This window comes from Drosophila ficusphila, unplaced genomic scaffold (assembly GCF_018152265.1).
Source record: "Drosophila ficusphila isolate 14025-0441.05 unplaced genomic scaffold, ASM1815226v1 contig_855, whole genome shotgun sequence".
In the NCBI taxonomy this organism is placed as follows: Eukaryota; Metazoa; Arthropoda; class Insecta; order Diptera; family Drosophilidae; genus Drosophila; species Drosophila ficusphila.
Window position 1 is genome coordinate 345,774 of NW_025064807.1, and position 24,264 is coordinate 370,037.

General features: G+C 38.9%; 2 protein-coding genes across 3 annotated transcripts; both read left to right on the plus strand.

Moving 5' to 3' along the window:
• The first annotated feature begins 1 nt into the window (after position 1).
• On the plus strand, positions 2-11,870 carry LOC108100893 (protein spaetzle 3). 2 transcript variants are annotated; one of them, XM_017205002.2, is made up of 6 exons: positions 2-82; positions 4,633-5,718; positions 8,457-8,590; positions 9,540-9,664; positions 10,716-11,186; positions 11,390-11,870. In XM_017205002.2, exons 2-6 carry the CDS (start codon positions 4,743-4,745, stop codon positions 11,544-11,546), a joined length of 1,863 nt encoding a protein of 620 aa, XP_017060491.1. In that variant the 5' UTR covers positions 2-82; positions 4,633-4,742; the 3' UTR covers positions 11,547-11,870. The 2 variants fall into 2 exon arrangements, with proteins under 2 accessions (XP_017060491.1, XP_017060490.1); XM_017205001.2 differs by lacking the exon at positions 2-82 and having other exon boundaries at positions 3,948-5,718.
• A 2,657-nt stretch (positions 11,871-14,527) lies between these two features.
• LOC108100909 lies at positions 14,528-22,724 on the plus strand. The gene is made up of 3 exons (XM_017205023.2): positions 14,528-14,674; positions 15,592-15,833; positions 21,024-22,724. The coding sequence occupies exons 2-3, from the start codon at positions 15,648-15,650 to the stop codon at positions 21,267-21,269; spliced, it is 432 nt and encodes a 143-aa protein (XP_017060512.1). The 5' UTR covers positions 14,528-14,674; positions 15,592-15,647; the 3' UTR covers positions 21,270-22,724.
• The last annotated feature ends 1,540 nt before the right edge of the window (positions 22,725-24,264 follow it).

Genomic DNA, 24,264 nt, shown 5'->3' on the forward strand with positions numbered 1-24,264 from the left:
TCCCAGATCCGCAACGGCTGGGCTAATGGCATTAGGTGTCGGGTTCATGACTCCGCCCAAGGTAAAAACCAGAAATCGAAAGGTAATTAATGATTTGTTATATAAAGAAAACTTTTTGGCGGCTGTCTTGACTTCCATCTAGATGCCAAGAATCGAACCAAATTAATTAACTGGTTTCCCACTTGTATGTAAAGCTGAAAGTGTTACCAAAAAAAAAAAAAAAAACAAGAGGGTGGTTCCAAGAATTGGTAGTTTTTTTTAATAGTAAAAAAATACTTCAACTGGTGCCTGGTACAAGTGCTGTCAATCCGGATTCTTTAAGTTTTAATGAATCAAATATTTAAAAAGTGGGTGTTCGAGGAAAACTATTTGCAAACTATACATTTCCCACAATTATTAGAACGTTGCTGCTTTCATAAAGCAAATATATAAACTTACCAATTTTTTCGAACCATTTTTTATTTGTTCTGGACGCTTAAAAGCATACATTATCCTTCGGATCGTTCGTGAACCCATGGCTTAACTCTCGCAGTGACCGCTCTACATTGTTACAGGTATAGAGCTGTCCACATAATAGTTATGAATGTGCACTTGAACCTGGGTCCACACCTCTCGAATAGTGGAACAATTGACAAAGAAAAACAAATGCGTAAATGGCAATTTCTGTTGCCGTTTCAGTTCACTTCAGTTGGGCTTAAGCCATAACAATAATAATGTCGGCTAATGTTGAGTTATAATGAAATCTGCGGCAACACCTCCCTAACAGCCCCGCGTCGGAAATGCTGAAGTTGCTCTCGACTGGTTTTCAACTACTTTTCAAAATGCTTCTGATAAATTGGTCCACGCTCTAAATTGGTTCTAATTAAAGCTTTTTTATGCTGATCGAATCGATCAACATCGATGGCTTGGCCTGGGCGCCCACATTTTTGTCATTCGTTTCGACCTGGGGATTTGAGATCCAAAACCCCGAAAAAAAAAAACCAGAGAGAACCCTCGACAATGGCAGGCAGCAACAAACACTTGATGTTTGTGGCGTTTTATATTTTAACGTGGCTGCACAACGGATTGGCAGTTAAAATTTGTTAACGACTTAAGGCCACAGCTCGAGAGCCACCTTTCGATAAGGTCTAAAAATTGTTGCCGGCGCTGTTTCACTTCTCTTTGACAGACGACCAAAAAGGCCAGCGGCGATTTAATATCCAGGTCCAGGCGCTAGAAGGAATGTCATTCGCAGATCTCGATTCAGTTCGATTTCGCGTCAAATTATTTGATTGTCGAGTGGATTCGGATTGGATCTCGGAGCCATGGATTCGTTATGCTCCATGTGCTGCGAGCCAAATCCGACCAAGAAGTTTCAATGTCTGTCGCATGAAAAGGGAAAGGCAAAAAAATATAACTAACGCTTAGCGCCGTTTTTTTTTTCTTTTTCGTTTAAACTGAACTATGCGCAAACTTGTTCTGGCCTTAAGAAATCGGTTAAGCTCGAATTGCATCTGGGCTTACAGCATGTGAGCTGAGAGACTAGGGACGGGCAGGAAGTGCCTGTCTCTCGTATGAATCACTGGCTTCCTCACATGGGAAAAGCTATAAACAGTTTTATTGGCTCTTCTGTGAAAACGGAAGGCCAGGGACTCACCACAAATGTGTTTTCGCCTAAAATAAACCATTCTCAATTAATATTTTATTTTTCTGAAGTGTAATTAAATTCAAAGGAAAATAACATAAAAAACGTATCTCTGAATACATTAAATATTCAACTTATGTTTGTACAAACTTCTTTTTCCTGTGATGCATTTTAAAATTTAAAATAACAAAGCATTGTATAAACTTTTTTTGCTAATTCCATCCCTGAAATTTTATGAAAAATTGCAATATTTGTTTGGGCTTGGTCAGCAGTAGCCCCCATAGAACAAAGGCCTGGCTATTAACCATGGCCATGGTTATGGTTATGACATGGACAGCACTGAAAAATTCTATGAAAAAAAGACAGCAGGATTGAAAATCACAAACATTATTATTTAAATTATAATTATAGGAAGTCATGTAAATAATTCTTAAAACATATGCTTTTTTATGCTTCATATAAAAGCTGCATGTTTTCATAAAACAATTTTATGAAAACACTATATACTTTGTTCAAAAGGTATTCGGATTTTAATTTTAGCCAAAACCAAAACTGCAATTACTAAATAAATAGAAAATATGTGGAAAAAAATAGTTTATTTAATAACAAATGAGGCATAAAAGGAAAATGTGAACATAAATGGAGTGCAACATTGTTTACCTAATTAGACAATTTAAATTATATATTTGAAATAACACCTAATAATTTTATTTCTCAAGAGCAGAATGCATTGTTTTTCAACTCGAATTCAATCGTTTTTCTCAGTGTTTAGGCAGACAGCAGCTGGCCAAACCCAAGTGTTACACTTTAAGTGACTTATTTGCATGTAAGAATGCGAAAAAGGAAAAGTGGCTCAAGACACCGCGAGTGGCCATGAAAAGGGGACCGGGTCAAGAGAATCACCCACTGGCTATTGGTCAGTCAATCAATGCATATCCTCAATCAGAAAAATTCCCCACTCGGGGAACTGATTCACCCGCCAGAACAGGAGACACAATTAAAGGGCGTTTTTCCCGGAAAAAATCATGGCAGAGATAAGATCGTAGCACGTTGCTCCATCCATTAGCTGCATCCGTTTCCGGCTGTCGAGAGGCGGGGAGCTCCAGTTCGAGAGGTGCTAATATGCAAAGTGGACGCATTGAACCGCGATCCGTGACGTAGACGGGTGTCTACACACCCCAATCGATTAGCTGATTAGTTGATATTCACCGAGTCATTCATTCATAGCATCATCGCCGCAATCCATTTGCTCATCGCCCGATGCACTCGACACACTTCAGACCAGCCCCACACAACCCCGCTTACCCCGCTGACCCCGCCCTGCAACCACTAACCACTGTTTTGGGCCCGAAGAGAGGGTGAGATAACCGCAGAGATATGGCATCTAGAGAACCCCATGCCATCCACTCTCTTACGCTGGCAGCCATGTGTGTAACGACTCGACGCGCGATGCTCTTCACAACCAGTTTTGAAAGCCCACTTTAGATATACTTTTGCTTTTCATTGCCTTCGATGTGAAATAAAACAGTCGTCGATTTCGGTTTGGTTACTGTGATTAATATGCGTTTCTCGGCAAAAGCGCCACTAAAAATGTATATCAGCCGAGTCGACGACGAGTCGGCCGTTCGACGCATCCAGGCATTGACCTAGGTCACAAATGCCAGCGCGAACGGAGTTCTCATTAGCATTAACCTACCTAATCCCACTTTGAGGGATGCCGTCGGCACTTGCCGAAGAAGATTCCCTCGGTTAAGGTATGCGAAAGGTATATCCAAATCACTATTTGACATTCCGGAATTATTTCATCATTGTTTTTTTTAAGTTACTGATATTATCATTACTTGGAAACAGAACTAGGAGATTTTTTTTTATTTTCAAAACGATTCTAGTTAAGAAGAAAAGTTTTTTAACTACATTAAACCAGCTTTTAACTATGCCATAAGATTGCAAAACCCCGTTCCTTAATCAAAACATTTAAGCTTAAATAATAAAATACCTGAATTAAGATATGCGGCAACTGTCAACAACTTTAAGTCCACTATCTAAAATCCCTCAGATTTGTTTCATTAAAATACATTATTTAAATTTATTGGGTTAATCTATCAATCGCGAAATAACAAATGGTTCGTCGAATCTTTCCAATAAATCATTTATTTGGCAAGTTCAATTAAAATCTTTTTAATTATTGAAGAGTTATAAAAAGTGTTGTGGAAAACAGACTATTATTTGGGGGAAACAATACTTACAAAATCCAAATCATTTTCTACAGTTCCTTAAAACGAATATTACGGTAGAGATAGAAATCTGAGAATAATTTAATTTTTACAAAATAGTAAACAACATTTTTGAGCAAAGAGAATGATTTATTTATTCATATCACTAAGAGCATTCGCGATGCGAACGGCTCTGTATCGATTATTTTCCGGTTTTGTTTTATTTTTCGTTTTGCCATTCAGCAGAAACCGAAAAACGAAAGATAAAAACGCAACTCAGTTGGCCGAGTGCTCGCTCTTAGCCAGATTCGGAGATCGAGGGAGCTGAGCCGAGCTGAGCGCAAATGTTTCAAGTCGGAGATTTTCGAGATTTCGAGAGTTGAAACATTTTCCGCCCATTAAGTTTTTTTTTAAGGCGCACGGCGAGAACGGCTCAGTCTCGATTGTCAGCTTGTCGTGAATGGTTTTTTAGCACACACGCGGACCACCGGGCACCGGAGCTAAAAATCGCGCTTAAGTTATTTAATAACAACAACATCGTTTGCACATATCTCCGCATCGCGATATATACACATATATACAAATACGACATACGACATACGGCGTGTGTGAGTTTGGTGTTGTTATTCTGTGAGTCTGCCAGTGGTTGTGTGTGTGTGTGCGTGTGTGTTTGCCATTGTTGCCAGGGGTGGAAAGTGGGCAGTGGGGGAGCTGATCTGACTGATTTGTTATTTTTGCATAAATCAATTTCGAGAGCGCGCGCCATCAATTTCCGTGCGCGCTGATCTGTTCTAGATGATGTCGCATGCGCGCCCGAATCGAGTTTGTCGCCTAAGTCTTTCGTTTGCGCACTGAAACGCGCACCAGCATACATTTCGCACTTGCCTCCCCCTTCCCCTCCTCCGATGGCGCTCACGAACTTCTCGCTGCCCTTCGGCGCCCTGGGTCAGCCGTGGGGCGTGACCCTGGCGCCCCTGCATCCGATCCACCAGCTGGCCAGCAACACCAACAACCTGCTCTACTCGCCGGCGGACCACCAGCAGCAGTCTCCAGCGGAGGCCCAAGCCGATCCAGAGTACTTTAAGAACAATCCCTACGGACCACCGCAGTCGGGTGGCTATCAGTATCAGAACACCGCTGGGCGGCGCAAGCAGAGCAATGCCTACTTGCCACCAACGGCGCCAAATGCTGTTAGGAATTCCGTCTACCACATACAGCAGGTGCAGCAAGTGCAGCAAACGCAACAGCAGCAGCAGCAACATCAACAGCAGCAGGATCACAATGAGAACAGCGTGTCCTTCCAGAGCTCCAGCTCCAGTTCCAGTTCAAGGTCGAGCACCACCACGGGCCAAAGTTCCATTCAGCTGACTCATTCGAGTGGCCGGGGTCCGGCGGAGGGTTCCTACTCCCGTTATCCCGGCCAGCCAGCTCAACCGCAGCAGCCACAGCAGCAGCAGAAGCAGTACTTCAATGCCCATGGCAGTGCCAGTGCCACTTTCACCAAGAACAGCGGCAGCTTTAGTATTACCAGCTTTGGCAGCAGGCAGCAGCAGCCGCAGCAACCGCAGCAACAGCAGCCGCAGCAGCAGCAGCAACCACTGCCGCAACAATCACCGCCATCGCAGCAGCAACAGCCGCCACCTGCCCCGCCGCCCCAGAGGTCGAGGCAGGCCAAGCCGGAGGTTCAGCCAGCCCAGACCTACGGAGTCGCTCCGCCGGACAATTATCCGGAACGAGCTCCGGGCTTCACGAGGGTCCAGGCGGGCCAGGGCTCCAGGACCCAGGTGCACGCTGTTCTAGATTACGACGTGGAGGAGGGCGAGGAGGATGAGGAGGAGGACGGCGAGGAGGAGGGACAGTACTACGAGGGACAAGAGAAGGGTGAGTGCCAAGAATGATAATTTAAATCATAACAAATTATATAATAAAAAGGGAGATGGAATTTATTGGGGGAAGATTGGATACTTGTTCTTAACACATTACGTTGGAAAGTTTAAAAGAGTTCTTTAAAAGATCCAACACTATACAATTGCATAGAATGATATTTCAACAGTTATTAAATAAAATTTATGAAAGGGGTTGTTAAAGAGTTCCGATAATAAGAACAGGACATTTTAAACATAAAAGAAATATGGGACAAAATTCCTTAGTTTTAAATAATTAAAAATGAAGAAATTAATTTGCATGAAAAATCGACTTAAACTATTTATAATGTGGGTTTAAAAGTTGTAACTAATTTTTAAAAGTTTTATTAGAACTATATTCCCTTTTATTATAATATATTATAATCACAATTGGAAAATGCAAACGAGTTAAATAGAAAAAAAATCAAGTATAATGACATTGTTGTTAAAGTGAGACAACTTATTATACTTCTCCACTCAAAAATGTGATTCATGAGGTTGCTAATTAAATGTACTTAATTGCATAATAAATATGCCAACAAAAAAAGAAAGAGCTTTGTAGAACTTCAGTTGAAGAACTGGAGAATCACTTCCTCATTCCCCCGAAAGAAATTCCCGAGACGCGCTCGTATCACTCAACTGAATACATTCCAATTCGAGCGCTTCCTGATTCACTGCGATGGCAATCTGAACAATTAACAAATAAAAACAAATGTTGGTGGTTTAATTTGTTTGCTTTTTTGTCAAAAAGTTGTGTAGTCGGTATTTGGAGCAGGCAGATCCGCGGATGATAAGCGCCGAAAAGACCCACGTCTGCACACGATCCAAAGTTTTCGGGGGGCCGAAAGTGATGTTAATTTCTGCGGTTTCGCCTGCTACTTGTTTCTGTGTATCTTTCCAATTGAGAGTAACTTCTGCACAAGATCGCCGCGGCAACTATAACAAATAACAAATAAATAAGTTGTGGGGTAAACAAGCGCACGAGCAACGAGCAGCAAGCGGCAAGCGGCAAGCGACAAGGTCAAAGGTCTACAAACCGATCGGCAAGGTCACTTTCAAGACAGTAATGGCCAGTGTTTGACTTTTATAGCAACTAACAGGCTGGCACGCATCACGATTTATGTTGTGCCGGGGTGTATCTCCATCTCCATCGGAATTGGAATCGGAATCTCCCCATCTAACGGCTCGAGTATCTCCGATACTTCGTATCTGTATCTGTATCTGTATCTGTAACTGAATGTGCTGCCCTTGTTGTCCTCATGGAAAACTGTCAGCGGCGCTTCACTTTTTGGATGTTTCACTTTCGGCCTAGCTTGTGGCGCCTCTTTGTTACTGCCTCTCCATCCTCAATCTCAATCTCAATCGGCGAGTGGTCGAGGCATTAGCCAGCCAACAACCTGCCAGACTTAAGACTTCAGACCTCAAGTACTCAACTCGGTTACGGGGCTATTATGCAAGAAGTCGCGTTCGCGTTCCAATCTCCCGAATTTTTAGGAGGGCGGGCAGGGGGGTTAAGGGGGGTCAGGGGGAGGGGGCGAGCTCATGAACCAGCTCTCATATATGAAGACGTGCGCACGCAAGACCCAAACTCGGATACTAGTTTGGGTTGCTTTTTGTCTCGGCACTCAAGTACTCATCGCTGGGTTTTCACCTTTGTGCAGGCGAAAAAAATATATCATAAAAGAAGAGATCGCTGGCGAAGATCGGTGCACAGAAACAAAGAATCTATTTCACAACGCCGCGAAGAATCTCTCATTAGCTGAAAGTGACATGGTTTCGGTGCACAGTGAGAAAATTAGAGGTCTAAGATTTGAATCAAGAAAAGCTATTAAGTACATTTTATATTGACAGAACTAAAATATAATATAAAAAATAATATGTAATATGTAAAATAATATGTAAGCAAAAGGCGTAATATATAATTGTTAATTAATATTTATCGATTGAGTTTCTGAAGTTTTAGATTTATAATGTAATAAATAAATCGCTAAACATTGGTCATAATATAATTGACTAGTATTTATCCCATAGTTTTTTAGAATTTCAGCTTCTAATTGTGCACTTAAAACATACATAATTTTTGTATTTTGTGAATCAGTCTATGACAAACTATTTCACATTATCCGTTTGCCTTATAGGATAATAGGAACATTAAAAACTTTTAGCAAAAGATACATACATAGGTAGTATTTTTCAGAAGAAGAACATTTCGATCAATTCACTTTACTTAAATTATTAGGTTTTGGAACTCTAGTACTATCTTTTTTTAATTTAAATGAATTTAATAGTTTAGATTTCCGTTATTCGTTTTAAGGAAACATATTTTTGCCACTGTATGCTCCCTTTTTCGCATTCTCCAACTCGTTTTGCATCCTGCAGTATGACTATAAAAGGGAAAGTTTCTGTCTGGGCCAAGATCCGGATCTGGGCATTACAAATGCCAGGCAGACATGAAATTTATACATGCAAGTGTCAACCGGAGTGCGATTTGTATGCAGACACCGAGTGCACTTGCAGTTGCAGTTGCAATGGCAGCTCTTTTTGGGTTTAACCGGGCTGATTAATGCGGTGACAACGGCCACGGATACGACAATTCGTACCCGTCCTTGCCATGAATCACCGGCGAAACAGCAGCAATCAGCAATCAGACGATTCAAAAGCACTCCAATTTCAATTTCCACTTAATTTTCGAATCCATTTACATTCCGTTCACAGATAAGGCGAATAACAATCAGATGCCCACGGTGACGCCCATCCAGGGACCCATTTACCTGAAGAACGGAACAGTGCCGGTGGTGCCGCTCTTCTCCTATCCGAAACTCAACAACGGAACGTTCCTACAGATTCCGGTAAGTGTGGCGGGTTGGCGTGGGACGGTGGGCGATGGGCGGTACGAGGTTCTGAGCACGCGCGCAGTTTAATTGACACACTGGGGAAAACCACAGTTTACTATTTAAAAATAGGGATAAAAAGATCTTTTTAAAGTACAGGACAAAAAATTAATTAAAACGATTCATTTCTGATCTGTTATTTAATAAAATATTCTTATACATTTTAGCAATCACAACTTTAACAATCAAAAATGTAAAAAAAATTTTAAATCCCTTTTAAAACTATTATCTACAAAGAATATTATCTGAATTTTTTATATTCTTTCATATAAAGTAAAATCTCTATGCTTTCACTATTAATTTTTGTAAACAATTTTATAAAACTTGAGCAAGCTTTTGTAGAATTATTACACCTTTTTTATTAGAACGTCCAAAAAAATATCAAATCTTTAACTGAACAAGTCAGTAAATGAACTACAAAGATTGACTCTTGGTTCTAGTTTTCTTGTTTTCCTCCAGTGTACTCTCGATATCGATCGAGTTTGTTCATTTGCGGAAATAACTTTGACGATTTTGTGTTTCATTTCGGTTTTATTTTCCCTTTTTTTTTTTTTTTTTGCGCACGAAGGTCGTGCGAGTTCGTTTCATTAAGAGGTGTGATGATGTTGATGACGACGAAAGAAGAGAGAGATTGATATTGAAAATCGGCGCATGGCGACTCGTGGAGCTTAATCCCAAAATCCAACTATATAAGCCACTCCCCGACCCACCAACAACCCCCTCCCATTGCCGAAATTAAACCGAACTTTTATGTTTATGACTTACTCGAGTCATTTTCACACCCCGGCCATAATTTGTTATGGTCGCCAAATCAATCCGAATCTCAGTACGCGGCCGAAACTCAATTGGCTTTTTCAATGCTAAATACTTATCGCTCGAACCCTCTGTGTTTCTCTGACCAATTCAGATCTGGTGGACGGCTCTGTCGGTGGCTTTGGGACTGGACGTGCGGGGCGATGTCATCAAGGGAGTGCCCTGCATCAAGCGATATCATCAGCTATTCTGCCCCACGGCCGGCAACAGTTATCCCATGTAAGTAAATGTCTACTCTTTTTTTATAGATGGTATAAAAAAATGAAATTTTTTGTAATTTGTAATATCTTAAATAAAATTTATATTTTAGATTCTCGTAAATTTTTTGAATCGTATATATTTTGCCTTTTCTGTTCTTGGGCTTCCCAAAATTTTTACAAATACAAATAAGAATAATATTTAAATTAGATATTCATTTATTTTACTATGTTTTCTGTAACTTGAGATTCAAATTGAATAGAGGTGTCTGTAACTTTCGATATTGTGTTAGTTAAACAATAGTTCAATATATAAAATATATTCTTAGATTATAGATAAATTGGTATTTCCCTTAGAACACTCGTAAAATTTTGGTTATGACCACACATTTTTTGATTAGCTCAAGGATGTTTGCGTTTCTGTGGTTTTCTTTTCTTTGATTTCTTCGCCGAAAAACTGATCTGAATCACATTTTATCCGGCTGACTGTTCTTAAATGACACAGTTAACGGTTCCCATTAGCATAGGCACGTAAAATTGCTTTGAATTTCATAATTTGGCTTAATGTTTGGACGAAAATGTGTGACTTTGAAACCTTTTATCTATTCTAAAGTTCATTAACATCATTTTCAACGCGATGGGGTAAAAAGGTGTATTATCAAAGTTAGCTAATCCATTTCTTAACCAACTTAATTAATCAAATTAATTAAATTAATTAATTAATTTCTAAATTTTACAGGGTGGTTTTCTGACCTTATCATATCACCTTTACGGTCAGCCTCAAATTAATTTATTTTTGGCAAATGATTATTGCCTTTCAAGATCAAAATCGCTAGTGAATCACCTTATTGGGCAAAGCCTTTGACGGAAGATTTAAATTTGCAGTTATAAAAATACATGTCGGTCACCTTTTTTAAGACTTACAAGGCTTGATGTTTCAAAATATATTTTCCATTAATTTTATTACAAAAAATTAAAATAAAATAACACTTTGTGTATTATGCATTAAATTATTTGTAGCATTTTTTGTAATTTTGTGGATTTTACAAATGATTCTAATTTTTTTATTTTAGTGACAAAATCGAACGTTTCATAGATGACAACAAGGCTTTAATGCGAAGGATGTACGGCGATTTCGAGATGAATATGGAAGGTCCTGGCGGAGGAGGAGGAAGACAGCAAGCCAAGGTGCGAAAACGACGCTTCATAGACGAGCCAGATATTTTCATTCCACCCGGAGCATTTGCCGCAAATGCTGGGGAAACCGTCGAAGCCGGAGATAGTTACTTTGGCCAACTCCGGAAAAAACGGCAAGCAGCCGCCGGAGGAAATCGAAATAGAGCCGGAGGAAGTGCCAATGGGAATACGAATAGCAATAGATCACCAGGAAATGGGAATGGCAATTCGGGCACTGGGAGACTCGATGCCTGCGAGTCGAAGATCGAAATTGTCACACCCTATTGGGCATCGAATTCGGCGGGGAAAATCAGGGCCATTGTAAATACACAACATTTCGAACAGGCCATTCATCAGGAGGTGTGCAGGTTAGTAAAATCGTATGATGTGCCCCAAAATAAATCGGACATAATTAAAATTTAATAGTATAAATCGTTAGACTGCATCAAAATAATAAATAATTAATTGTGTGACTCTTTTCTGAAACGAATAATTATGTCGGATTTATACCTCTACCTATTCATGTTGTTATTTATTCGAGTATATCTAATATTTCTATATTTTTTTTTAGCAATACTCAAACCCCCCGTTGCGAGGGCGAATGTGGATGCGAACAGAAGTACAAATGGCATCGACTGCTCGCCTACGATCCCGACAACGATTGCAAGGGCATTTTTATGGATTGGTTCCTGTTTCCTTCGTGCTGTGTCTGTAGATGTAATCCCTAGATCACCTGACTCTGAGCAATTAATAATTAAACACAATTGATAAATGTAATTGAGACAAGTAATTGTAGGTAGAATGCCACTGAATGTATTTTAGTTGTTGTTAAGTAGACCTTACGTAAGACCTAATCGGTAGCTCTAGTTAAGATCGATTCTACATTTAGTTAAGGTTTTATACGAGCCATATGTATATCTCTTCACTTCCCGTCTTTATTCCTCCATCCACATGCGATATTGTTCAACCTCCATTTTTTTGTACGGTAATTGTAATTGTAAACGTAATTGTATAACGATTCAAGTGAATAAAGTCTATGCAAAAATAAACGATGAATTTTGGGTTTCGTTATAAATAATTAGCACATGGGTAATAGCTAAGAATATCCACATTATCATATGTAAATGTGGTTCCCATGAAACTTAAATAGCTTGAGATCTGAGACTGCCTATTACGGCTGCGCTTTTCTACAATATACAAAGAAAGAAAACTAATATATACTATTCGCTAAAAACCATTTACGATTACTAATCGTCTACAAAAATGTATCACAGTGGCCTAATTTGGAAAACCTTTTAGTTATAGCCTAAACAAGGTCGGATTTTTAAAAGCTACAACCAATTAGCAAGATGCTTTATTCGAATTTTATTGGTATGCCAAGATTTGTTTATTTGAGAAAGTAGATGAAGGCTGAAATGTGGGATGACCTAATGAAGTACTTTTGCTTTAATATCAACAAGTTAGGTAGTCTTTTTGAATTTAACTTTCCTATAAAAATAACTACATATTTGATTATGTCATAAAATATAATTTGTAAAATAATAAGGGCCTTTCCAAATACAAAATGTAATATAATTAAATCAGTAACGAATGAATGATACAAAATGTATAAAGTATCGATGGAAGGTCAGTTATAAACCCATGATTTATTAGAATGACATATGACCGAGGGGGAAACCCCAAAAACAATTATTGACTTTTGATAAATTTCAACAATGAAGTTGCTAAAATTGGAATGCTTTAGTTAACTCATACAGTCCACAAACAAAAATAAATACATAGCTTGGATTTTATAGAGACAGTTGAAAATAAAAAAAATTATTTGCAGCGAACGGGAATCGAACCCGCTTCATCCTCTGGTATATATGAAGTAAACATAACAGTAAAGTTAACCACCAGATGGACTGAATAAAAGCTTTAAGACGAGCTTTTGGGAGCTTTGAGCCTAGGGCAACGCAGAATACATTTTATATACAGAAAACGGATGTCGAGAGTTCAATTCCCGCTGAGGATGAATTGATTATTTCATATTTTAAGTAATTGTTTTTCTTTTTATTTTCCTTTTTTTCATAGTATAACTAGAACGCAATGAGCATTCAAAATTTTGGGGTGTTCCATAAAGCGTTTATACGCGAGACGGGGTCATAAATTAACCAGCAGCTGAATTTTGGGTGGGAGTGCGCATGAATGGGCTTATTGCTACTAGTGTTCCTCATCCAGCCAGGGTCGTAAAACCCTTGCGAAGAAACTGGACCACTTCCCATGCACGTCACGTATTCAATCACAGCAATGGCTACACAAAACTGCGCTATATCAAAAATTTCGGTCTATCGGTCGTGCGTGGTATACAAATGGGTCCATTTCACCAACACCAGCGACACCACCGACCACAGATAACCAAGCCACATATCCCAGCAACGCAGAGGAAGACCATAACAATTAAGTGCTGGACTCCAGTTAACGCCAACCGAAGTTGTAGCCCCGGGGACTGGGACATTTATTGACGCCCGCAATGTCAACAATTGCAGCCATGACGACGGCAGTCGCAAGAGCAGCCCACAACAAGTTCAAGAGGATTTATAAAGTTTTTGGTCTAGGGGATACCCTGTAACCTACAGCTTCATAAATTCCAGTCTTTATTCTAGACTTGACAGTAACATTTAAAAACAATGATATAAATTAAAACCTGTTTATCGTAACATTTTTACGTATTATCTTTTAATAGAATAGTAAATTAAATTCTAAAGATTGGGATCATGAACCATAAAACGTCTTGAATTCCACTACATTAAATTATCATATAAAGTAAGACACAACAGGGATAGACAATATGTATTCGTGCCACCCTTAAATATGAATATCATAAATACAAAACTGTATTTTATCATCCATAATTGTTGCTTTAGTGTTAAAGAGGTGAATAACAATGTTACAAAAAAAATGGAATCTTAATGAAGTTATCTTTTTAAACTAAATAATAAATAATATAGGTTGCCATGTAAATATTCCCTTGTATAGTGAATGCTAATATTGGTCGCCTTGTTAACCAAAGTTGTTGGCTACGAACGGAACCTTATGTTACCGATCACCGATGCTGCCCCCCCCAAACCCCCCCCCGCATTCAAACATCCATTACCGCGATGACAAGAATACAACCCACTGAGACCCGCGGCGGCGGGTTAACCATGAAAGCTGGCCAGGCGAAACCATTTCGCCAGAGGAAGCTGGCTGCTTTCGTTTCGGGGCTGCCTGGCGCACTGGGCGTATACGTATTATGATGATGACGCCCGAGAACAGGACAATAGAAATGCGAGGCCACACAAACACGGTGGGGCACAACCACAACAACGGTCACAACCACAACCACATGTAAACGAGTGTGTGTGTGAGTGTGTGTGTGTGTGGTGACAATGATATGGATGGGATGTTGTCGTTACTTTTGGCTTTCGCTGGCTTTTCCCGACCAAAGGCTGCGCGCGCACTAAAGGGGAAACGTGGAAATGGGTAAATGTGGCTCGGCTTTGGAGACAGGACAAAGCAAAGGCTAATTCGAATTCCCCGTAGGGGCGTAGCGCATTCGGAGGGCGGAATATCCGGAACCGTTGCGAAAAGTGGCGGCGGCGGCGTCCTGGCGTCATCTTCAAATCTCGGCCAGTGCCGCAATTTTGGCTATAAATACAAACGTCGGCACGCAGCTTGGCTTAAACTTACATTGTTATCCTAGTTCACAACATCGCTCGGTGTCTCCTCCACTTTGCCAAACAAAACACATTCACTACGTGACTTTTTCTGAGGCGAAATCCACCCACTCCCCGCAGGACAACTCCGAAACTCCATAAAAAAATACAAGCAAACTGTGAGTCACAGCGGGCTGCAGGTGCAGATGTACCAGTTGCCATCGCTTCTGGTTTCAGTGTCAGTGTCATAATCATAAATTTCGAGCATTGTGTAATCCTCTTTCGATTGGGTAAACAAAACCAAGTGGCTCCAGTTGCACTTTTATTATTGCGCAGCCAAGGAAACGCGAATTAAATGTAAATTGAATTTTTAAATGGCCCAACTTAAAGAGATACAAGAGAATCAATTTTTGGTAAAGATGGAAACTTTATGAGAAAATAAAAGATATCAATTTTAAAAGAAATTTGTACTCCTAAAATATGTCTTTAAAAGTTTCCATGAAATGCTTGTTTTTAATGATTTTTTAAAGTCGTTTATTTGTTAAGGCAAATAAATATTAAAGTAAAATCAAACACTTTTAAAATCTGTATTGATTTAACCATCGAAAATATATTTCAACATGTGCTTTTAAAATATCTGCTAAAATAACTGTTTAAAAAACTACATTCATTCATTCAAAGTCTGATGACATCCGTCATATTCCTAAGCTTTTAAAATTTAAATAAAGATCGTTGATTAAGATAAATATTTGCAACAGTATATTTTAATTACATTACCAATATTTATCCAGAAAATCAAAACCAGACTTAACAATTTAAAAATAGATTCCCGAGAGAAAAGGCCAAGAAAGCATCCATTCCAGATTTATGGGACCATTTAAAATCCCAATGGATGGCACTCCTTCGGTCATCAGAAATAATTCATCTGTTACTTAATTCCCAGCAATCTGTGAGTGTGCAAGATGCATTTCTGGTTTGTCTTTATTCCCATTGCGACCCCACCTTAAAAGCCATCACCATTGCCACGCCAATTACACATCCTGCAATTGTCTTCGAAGTTTGCGAGGGGCTCACACATTCGCCTCTCTCTTTGCAGCCCGGTGCCACGCCCATTCGATTGCAGACGCCAGAACGCCCCCCACCAGGACAACAATGAGAGCGGAAAGGAAGGGGCAGGCAAGTGGCAGGGGAAGTGGCTGTGGCAGTGGACACAGGTGGCTCTTGGTCTCTCTGACCGTCTTGCTCCTGGTCGTCCCGCCGCATTTGGTCGACGGCCGTTACCTGCCGACAAGGTCGCATGGCGACGATTTGGACAAGTTGCGTGAGCTGATGCTGCAGGTGAGCCAGTCTACACTTCGCGAAAAAGCGGCCTATTCATAGAACAATATTATGGGAGATTCACTTAACTAAGAGGATTTGACTTTATTAATTTGTGGTTAGCTTGAAAAAACTTTACTAAACATTTATAAAAAACATATATCTTAATGTGCAAGAAAACATTTATAATTTTAACAGAGTTTTCTTTTGTATAATACTGGTTTAAATAACAAAGAATTTACCAATGCAGTTTAAAACATTAAAACCAGTTTAAAAAAAGATCAGTTACGGTTTTTTAAGTTGCATTTCGAATCATAAGAAAAAAATCGGTTAAAACAATACTACAGCTTTGTAATTTTTATTTGGATTAAAAAAAAGAGTAATTAAACCAATATATATTTATTTTATTTATTTATATATTTATTACTATTCTATGTTTAATAAAAAGTTGCTTCTATGAACCATTTCGAAAATTTTAAACATATAAAATAATTGGTTACTATACTCAACTTAATTTTTTGTAAGTTTCTTAATGTGTTTGCATGTTGATATAATTTTAATTAAAGGGTAGTTTTTGTTATTCAAAACTGGTAATTAAATAAATAACCTAATTTCTCGTAAGTTTCTTAATATGCTTGCCTGTTGATAATATATTAATTATGAAGTTGTTTGCATTAATAATTGTGTAAGTAATTACTCCTAAATGGTTCACACCATAATTAATGGACTGTTGAATTACGCTGTTATCATTTCGCATTTATCATCAACGCATTAATGAATCTCCGGGTATAAATGATCCATTATTGAGCATTTCTTCAGTGTATCGAAGTGAGTGTGCGATGGGTATCTTCAGCCGAGTTTTGTGCATTGGCATTTTCGGTGCGCTGTCAATATAATTAACTAAATGAAAAGAGAGCCAAAGCGTGGTATTAAGTTGCAATTATGTCGCCAATTATTGAGGTTTTATTTTCGACTTGTTTTTGTTTTCGTGCGTTTCTACCTTTTAGGTATTACTTTTTTTCTTTTTTGCCTTTTGTATTTTGGTGTTTTGTTTTTGGTCACTTATGGAGCTGCTGAGTGGAATTGAATGGTATGGAATGGAGTGGAGGTTACGTCATCGGTGGTATAAGGTTACACAGGTCCCTCGGCCACGGCCCCAATGATTCCCCCGAAGATTCCTGCTAACCGCACCACCACCTCTCTTTCTTCTCTCCCACCTTCTTCTTCTTGCTCACTCCAATCTCCTGGCGCTGCGGTTTCTTGTGCGTCTTAAAACCATTTCAGAAATATTTTTACATATTTCGCAAGCGTTTCTTCTTTTTTGCCCCCATCAATGGAGGAGCCTGCTCGGCTACAATCGCCAACTTGGCCAACACTTGCATGCCGGGCTCCTCATCTTTTGCACAATTTTTGATTCGCCGCCACCGCTGGAGTTGTTATTTGTTGTTATTTAATGTGCCTCTTTTTTTCGGCACAGTTTCCTGTTCTTTTTCGCAACCGAGACGCAAAAATGCGGCTCAACTAGGAGGGTAGGAATCGGGGGATTGGGGGATCGGGGCTTCGGGGGTCACCAGGGGATTCGGCGAGGAAGCCCCACTTAACTGCAGTTATGTGTGCAGAAATCCACCGCAGCTGCACTTCTGTGAGAAATCCAGCCTACAAACTGCTCTACTGTTTGCAACTGTTTGTCTGCCATCCAATCGAGTAACTTAGGAAAAGAGTTTTGGCACTGGAACAAAATTATTGCAAATTTTAGAAATAGATATATGTGTGGTCCTTAAATTTTATAATACCAGGAAAAACATTTTAATGGGATTAAATCAAAAAATAAGAGTAAAACTGTAACCCTTGACTTGTTTTAAAACCTTAAGAAGCTAAAGAACTAATAAAGTAATTCATACTTCTTAAAATTTCCTTCCTGTTTCACTAGTTTAATTCAATATAACTTGTTTATTCGACTGCCATTACCATTTTACTTTTCCTACACAAATAAAGAATTTTCATAGTCCTTTTTTATATAGTATAAAATTATTTAATGTATCTTGTACAATTTCTTATAAATTGATTATATGTTTTAAAAAATAAGTCAGCAAATAACAAGACTTTTCTAAACTACATAATTTATCAAGTAAACAAAAGCGTATAGCTTAACAAAGCCAAGAACTCATTACTCACTGGTTAATTGATAGGATATGACAGGACAAAGTAAATGTTTTCCGAGGAAGATTTATCTAGAATTTCCGGTCTGGGCTTCTGGGTTAACTTTTTTCCTGAATGTACATCTCAACCCCTTCGCAGACTCTTTTCTGAGTCATGGTCCCTGCAAATCGATAAGTCGCTGACGTGCGGCGCAGACAAAGACCAAAAACTAAAAACCAAAACCAAAGACCGAAGACCATAGACCAAAACCAAGAGCAGACCATGTTTGGACAAAAAAGCGAGCAGAAAAATAAAGCAAGGCGAAAAAAAGAAGCTAAAGAAAAGGGAAATCAAATGTCAAATAGCAAATAATGACGGTGACGTGGTCGCTCTGCCGCTGATGAAGGTTGACTTGACTACGTCACTCTGAAGACAGCCGACAGTTGGGGGAAAAACAAGCAGAAATAAGCAGAATGCGAAATGAAAACACTTGACACACAATAATGCATTGAACCTGAGATGCCGAGAGCAACAGAGCGGCATTACCGACATGAGACAACATAACTTGGCCTTTAGCTTATTGCCTTCTGCAGGATGGATGTCAACAGGATGACACGACATCCCCCCTCTTCCCCACCTTAAACCTCCTTTTCCTTTTAGACCGAGATGACAATGCTGTTGGACGGAATTCCCAGAAGCAATTTGTGTTATAGAATGTGGAAAATGACAATTTCATAATGCTCTTGACTTATTAGAGATATATTGGATTATAATTGTATTCCTTGAGGGGTGGCAAACTGACTGGTACGTGGGTAAACTTTATAATTGTTTTAGAGCTTCGCAACTAATTTGGGGATGAACTTGAGCTTTTGACTCAATGTTAATTTAATAAACAGATGAGAGGAGTCTTAAACGTAATCCATTAAGCAGGCAATTTAATGCGGTCGGAGTGGAATCAACTGGGTATGACAAAGTGACTTAAATAAATTAAATTTGTTGAGCTTCCGAAGCCAATTAGAAACGAATGCTGTTTGTGAGATTTGAAGTTGAATTTCAGGTATCTGTAGAGTTTGGGAAGCTGGCTAAATGAAACTAATGTAATTCGTGAAATATTTGCTTGTTAGGTTATACATTTAAATTTTTAATTAAAATCCTAATAAATAACAACCTGGTTTTTTTATTAGGAACTTGAAATGTGTTTCTGATTCTTTAATTTTTTAAATTAGGGTTTTCTTTTCTTTTAGGGGTTAACACATTGAATTTTAAGCAATTAAATAGTTATGTAGCACTTTGTAAGGAAGGCTTTTATAATGTGTAATATAAATCAAACCTCTTCTTAAGTATTCTGAATTCAATATGTCCTTCAAGATTAATGTGCATTTGACCAGAACTTTGTCCATTTTCATCACGACATTATTTCGAATTGATGGCAATTATTTCCAACATTCGCTTTCCACTTGCCACAAATGCCATAGCCTACAAATCCCACCACTCATCAAGTGGCTCATTCCACTGAGCAGAAATTGCCGAACCCAAAACAACCCATCTTCAACACCCAAAGACTCCCCTCGTTCAAAACTCAACCCAAACGCAGCTGTTTATTTATAAAGTATCTGCCAACTCCCTTTCCAATCGCCAAGACAAAATCCTGGTCAGAAGTGGGAAAGAGATCGATACACAGAAATAGACAGAGATGGCTGGAAAAAAGGGAGAGGGAAGCCAAACAAAATCACATAACTTTTCACTTAACGACGACTCTCAAATTAAACTGTCCAAAGAGGTCTTAATGAAAAAAAAGGGAGACGAAACCCAGCTGACACCACCCCTCATCCCCTGGAAAATCCAACCCCCCAAGTCAGCCAGATGCAATGCGATAACAATCCCATAATCACCATCGCTTCCCCGTAGACCTCTGGACCATTAATGGCATTTTGGCCAAGGAAAGCGAAAGGAGGCAAATATTGCAAGCTGACCGAAAATACAAACTACCATTTTTTTGCTCTTTTCAAAATTAGCAATAAAATAATTACTTGGCGCGAAATTGTTGTAGGTTTTTCGCTTCATTTGCCGTTGTTTGTGTTTGTTCACACATCACAACAACCAGACTTTGCCAAAAACGAAGACAAAAGATCAGCTCGAAAAGGGGAAGAAGCGGGAGGGATTACATTGGTAGCCAGAAAAGAGGTTGGCGGCTGATAATTACACGACAATACCCCCCATTAACACATTTTCAGCTCATCACAGCTCACAGCGGCGGCGATGAGGAGCCAAAAGCTGGTAGCCAAGTTAAGACGGCTCGAGACAGGTTAACCCATTTTGGGTAGCACTTCAAATAGCTCGATAGATTCCTCACATTTTTGAGATATTTCTCTCGTCTTAAGCGGAATGTATTTTTTTGTGTTCTGCGTCACGTTAATTAAATTAATTTCGAAGATGATTAATAAATGAAAAAATCTTAATAACACTTTTTAATAGTATAACACAAGTTAATACATATAGATATTTTCATTATTTTACAATCATTTATTTAAGTTTATTTTTGTAAAAGATATATCCATAAATGACTGAATCAAGTTATTCTTTTATAAGTCGTTGATGCTTTATTTTCGAGTATTATTTTATGCATAAATTAGCAATTGCTTTGTTGAGCTTTATTAATTATAATTTGGTAAGTTATATATTTTTAAATTTTTTTCTTTTATACAATATTATGTTTTTACTATATTTCACCTTTAATATACAATGGGTTAATCCACGCAAACAACAGAAGCAGGCAGCCTCGTCGTTACAGATAAAGTTCATTCGATTTAATGATGCGCCAAAAAGAAAAATTAAAATTTACGAAAAAAAAAAACGACAAGATAACTAAAAATCTGTGACGAACTTCCCACGTTGGATAAATAAGATTTCAACAGATTTTTGAAATAACTCGACTCACTCCATCATCATCATCTTAAGGCGGCGGGGGGCCGCGTCGTGTTAACAACAGCAACTATACGATAATTATAACAACCATAACAACAGCTCAGAGTTTAAATCTTTCTCTGCCCGTCTTGCGTTTTGTGTTTGCAGATTTTGGAGTTGAGCAATGAGGACCCACAGCAGCAGCAACAGCAGCAGCAACACCCACAGCTGCGTCTGCACAATGAGGCCGCCGGTGGCAACAACAACAACAACCTCGGCAGCAGCAACAACAATCCACGCGTGTCCAACGGCAACTCCAATGCCGCCTGGCTTCAAAAGCTGAGTGCCATGGGCGCCCTGGATGAGTTGGGCGGAGATGGTGCCCGTTTCGGACCCAACTATGGACGCTACTAAGCCATCTGAGCCAAAAACACCTGACAACAACAACAACGACAAAGACAACAACAACGACAATGGCAACAACTACGACAAAGGAAAAACGGAACTCGGGGATTGGGGGAAACCATGTTGTGAACGAGAGTGTTTGGGGTCCGGAAAAAGGGATAGTGGCGTCCGGAAATGTTCCCCGGATTAAAATCCAATTCAAACGAAAGCAAAGTGTGTGAAAATGGACAAATAAATGGAGCAAAGGATTCTCGTGAAAATCACTTTGAAGCACTCTGAATGGGCTTGTGCCATTTTCAAATTAAAAGGGCACTCTGCCAAATCACTTCAAAGGCTTGACATCTTTTATAAAAAATAGACCTTTTTCATTTCGTTTTAAGGAAGTAAGTTTTTAAAATACATAATTTAATTTGAATTATATCATACGAGTCTTGAAAAATCATTTCCATAAATTTAAATCCTATAAATCAAAGTTATAACAAATGTATTGAAAAATCATATATTCCAAAAATTTAAAGAGGTAAACCACATCTGAAAGTTCTTAAAATTTGATAATAAATATTTAAGTCTTACATTGAATTGTGGTTAACCAAACTATTTTCATTTGAAAGAAACTTTTTACCTTTACCCACATTCATTTTAGATTTAATACGAAATAATGTCTTAAGAACATAAACGTAAACCACACTATCAATTTCAACATGGTTTCGCCCTTTTCCCCAAAAAGAATCAAACTCAAAGGTTTTAAATGCAAAAAGATTAACTGAAAGTAAATTCAGAAGAAAAAAAACTGAAAGTGGAAACTTAAAAGGACAAAAGCAGTTCCTATGCTAGAACAATAATTTTTAAATCCTTTGGGTAAACCCGAAGCGATAAATGTACCTATATGTATGTACCTATGTGTTGTAGAGCAACCCCGTCCCTCAGATAAACAAAAAAAAAACAAGAAACTCTTTAAATGTACCCCTTTAATGGTCTAGATTAAGTGCGGATTTTCAACTTCTTTTTGCGCGGCCAAACACGAGACATAAATTAAAAGCACCATAAAATTGTAAATATTTTACCCCCCGAAAACGAAAAGCAAAACCGTCCACTCCCGCCCCACGAACAATAATAACTGGAGTTTTAATGGGCCCCCAAGGCTGACCGGGGCATATGAAGATATATACTAAAAGTGTACTGTGTATTTATAAATTATACTACTCCCAACTAACCTCCACTAGCTGCGAACGGCCTCCGCTGGAAGATGGGCCCAAGCTTAATGCGATTTCGGTCGAGACTTTATGGCCAACACAACATGTCGAGGGAGATATATACTTATACCTATACCTATATTTATACACACTACTTAATTCGTACCTCTATATAAATGTACATTTAATTGTTGTTAACTTACGTTATCGTTATTACTTATGTATGGATTCGCCGCAGAAGCAACAATAAAAGAAATCATTTTCAATGCAAGATCCAAGATCCCTCTTCTTTAACTAGATCTCTGGCCGGCGATACAGTCAAGCCTGTTGTGTAACGCCCGCCCGAGTGTATGCAGAGTGTAACGCAACTTTACAACGGTCTCGAATTCATCTTCATCTCTTGGCTCAAATGCCCGTACATTTCACATCCATCTGAGCTCGAGGGCGCCTCCGCCAGCCGAAAGATTCCCATCTATCTCAATTTACTTTCTCGTGCTTCAAGTGCAACTCTCGACAAATTAAACGCCGAAAAGTGGCACCCACCAGAAAAAAGACACACCGCATCACCCCAGAAAACCCAAACCAATGCTATCCAATCCATTTCGAACATTTCGAACCCATTCCCAATGTCAGTTCGAACCCGTTAAGTACTTTTTACCCGCCAAGTGCCGTTTCTCGTTTTGTAAATGAAATTTTAATTGTTTTTCTGTTTTTTTTGTTTTTTTGTTTTTTTTATGTAAATATAATATCATTTAAATGGTTCCGTCTGCCTTTGTTTTTGTCGGTTACATAAGCTCATAAGAGATACAATATAATAATTAGTATCTGTGCATGCCGAGGTGTAGATGGCAGCGAGTTGGTAGCTGGATTTTAAATGGTCTGTTGTATGGGGGGGAAAAAAGAGGGAGGAGGGGGAGGAGGGGGACTTATGGGGAACTGTGTTACTCGGTTGAGGCCACGGAGAAAGCAGAAAGATGAATGGGCGAATGCGACGCTGATTATATGGCTCAGAATCGCTGTGGCATGGCGAATTCATTAAGATCTGGCAATGTGCCACGCATAATTCGCGCAATCGCTAGCGAAATGTATCCCTCAAATGAGGGGATTTCCCAGAATGCATAATGTATCCGCGGGATTTATGATGGCTTGATACGGTTGAAAACATCTGAATGTGTAAATCGTTTCGAAATGGTATTATAATGAAATATTAAGCTTATAAAGTTCCAAAATTAATTCTTCTATAAACCAGATATAAAATCTATATATATAAAAGCAAGTTGTGTTAGTTACACCACTTATAACTTAAGAACGGCTGAACAGATTTGGCTGAAAATTGGTAGGAGGGTAGCTTAGAGCCCGGAATAGGACTTAGGGTACTTTTTATTCCGTTCGACATACCAAAAATCGCATATAAACTGAGTTATTACCTCATCACACTGACAAGCACACACTACCATAGCATTTTAACTCAATTTTTTTGAAGTGAATTGAAATTATTTGTGATTTTGGTGAATTGAAGTGAAGTGAAGTTTTTCGTGCTTTTTGTGAATTGAAGTGAAGTGAAGTTTAATTAATAATGCCGCGACCAAGACGATCGAATCTTTCCCGACAAAGCCGTAATGCAAGAAGACTACGAAATACTGCAAATGGAAGGTCTGAAGAAGAACAAAACATTGAACGTGAACAGAACCGCGTTAGTATGGGTCGGCTTCGTGCTTCTCAATCAGCAGAGCAAAGAGAGGCAATCCGTAATACGGCTCGGTTGATAATGCAGAATCGTCGAGCTTACAACAGAGGTCAAGATATAGATC

Coding starts and splice junctions, on each gene's coding strand:
- LOC108100909 (XM_017205023.2), top strand. CDS start 15,648: ATGAGAGCGGAAAGGAAGGGGCAGGCAAGTGGCAGGGGAAGTGGCTGT. Junction 15,834..21,023: donor TGCGTGAGCTGATGCTGCAG/GTGAGCCAGTCT, acceptor TTGTGTTTGCAG/ATTTTGGAGTTGAGCAATGA.
- LOC108100893 (XM_017205002.2), top strand. CDS start 4,743: ATGGCGCTCACGAACTTCTCGCTGCCCTTCGGCGCCCTGGGTCAGCCG. Junction 8,591..9,539: donor GAACGTTCCTACAGATTCCG/GTAAGTGTGGCG, acceptor TGACCAATTCAG/ATCTGGTGGACGGCTCTGTC. Junction 9,665..10,715: donor GCCGGCAACAGTTATCCCAT/GTAAGTAAATGT, acceptor TTTTTATTTTAG/TGACAAAATCGAACGTTTCA.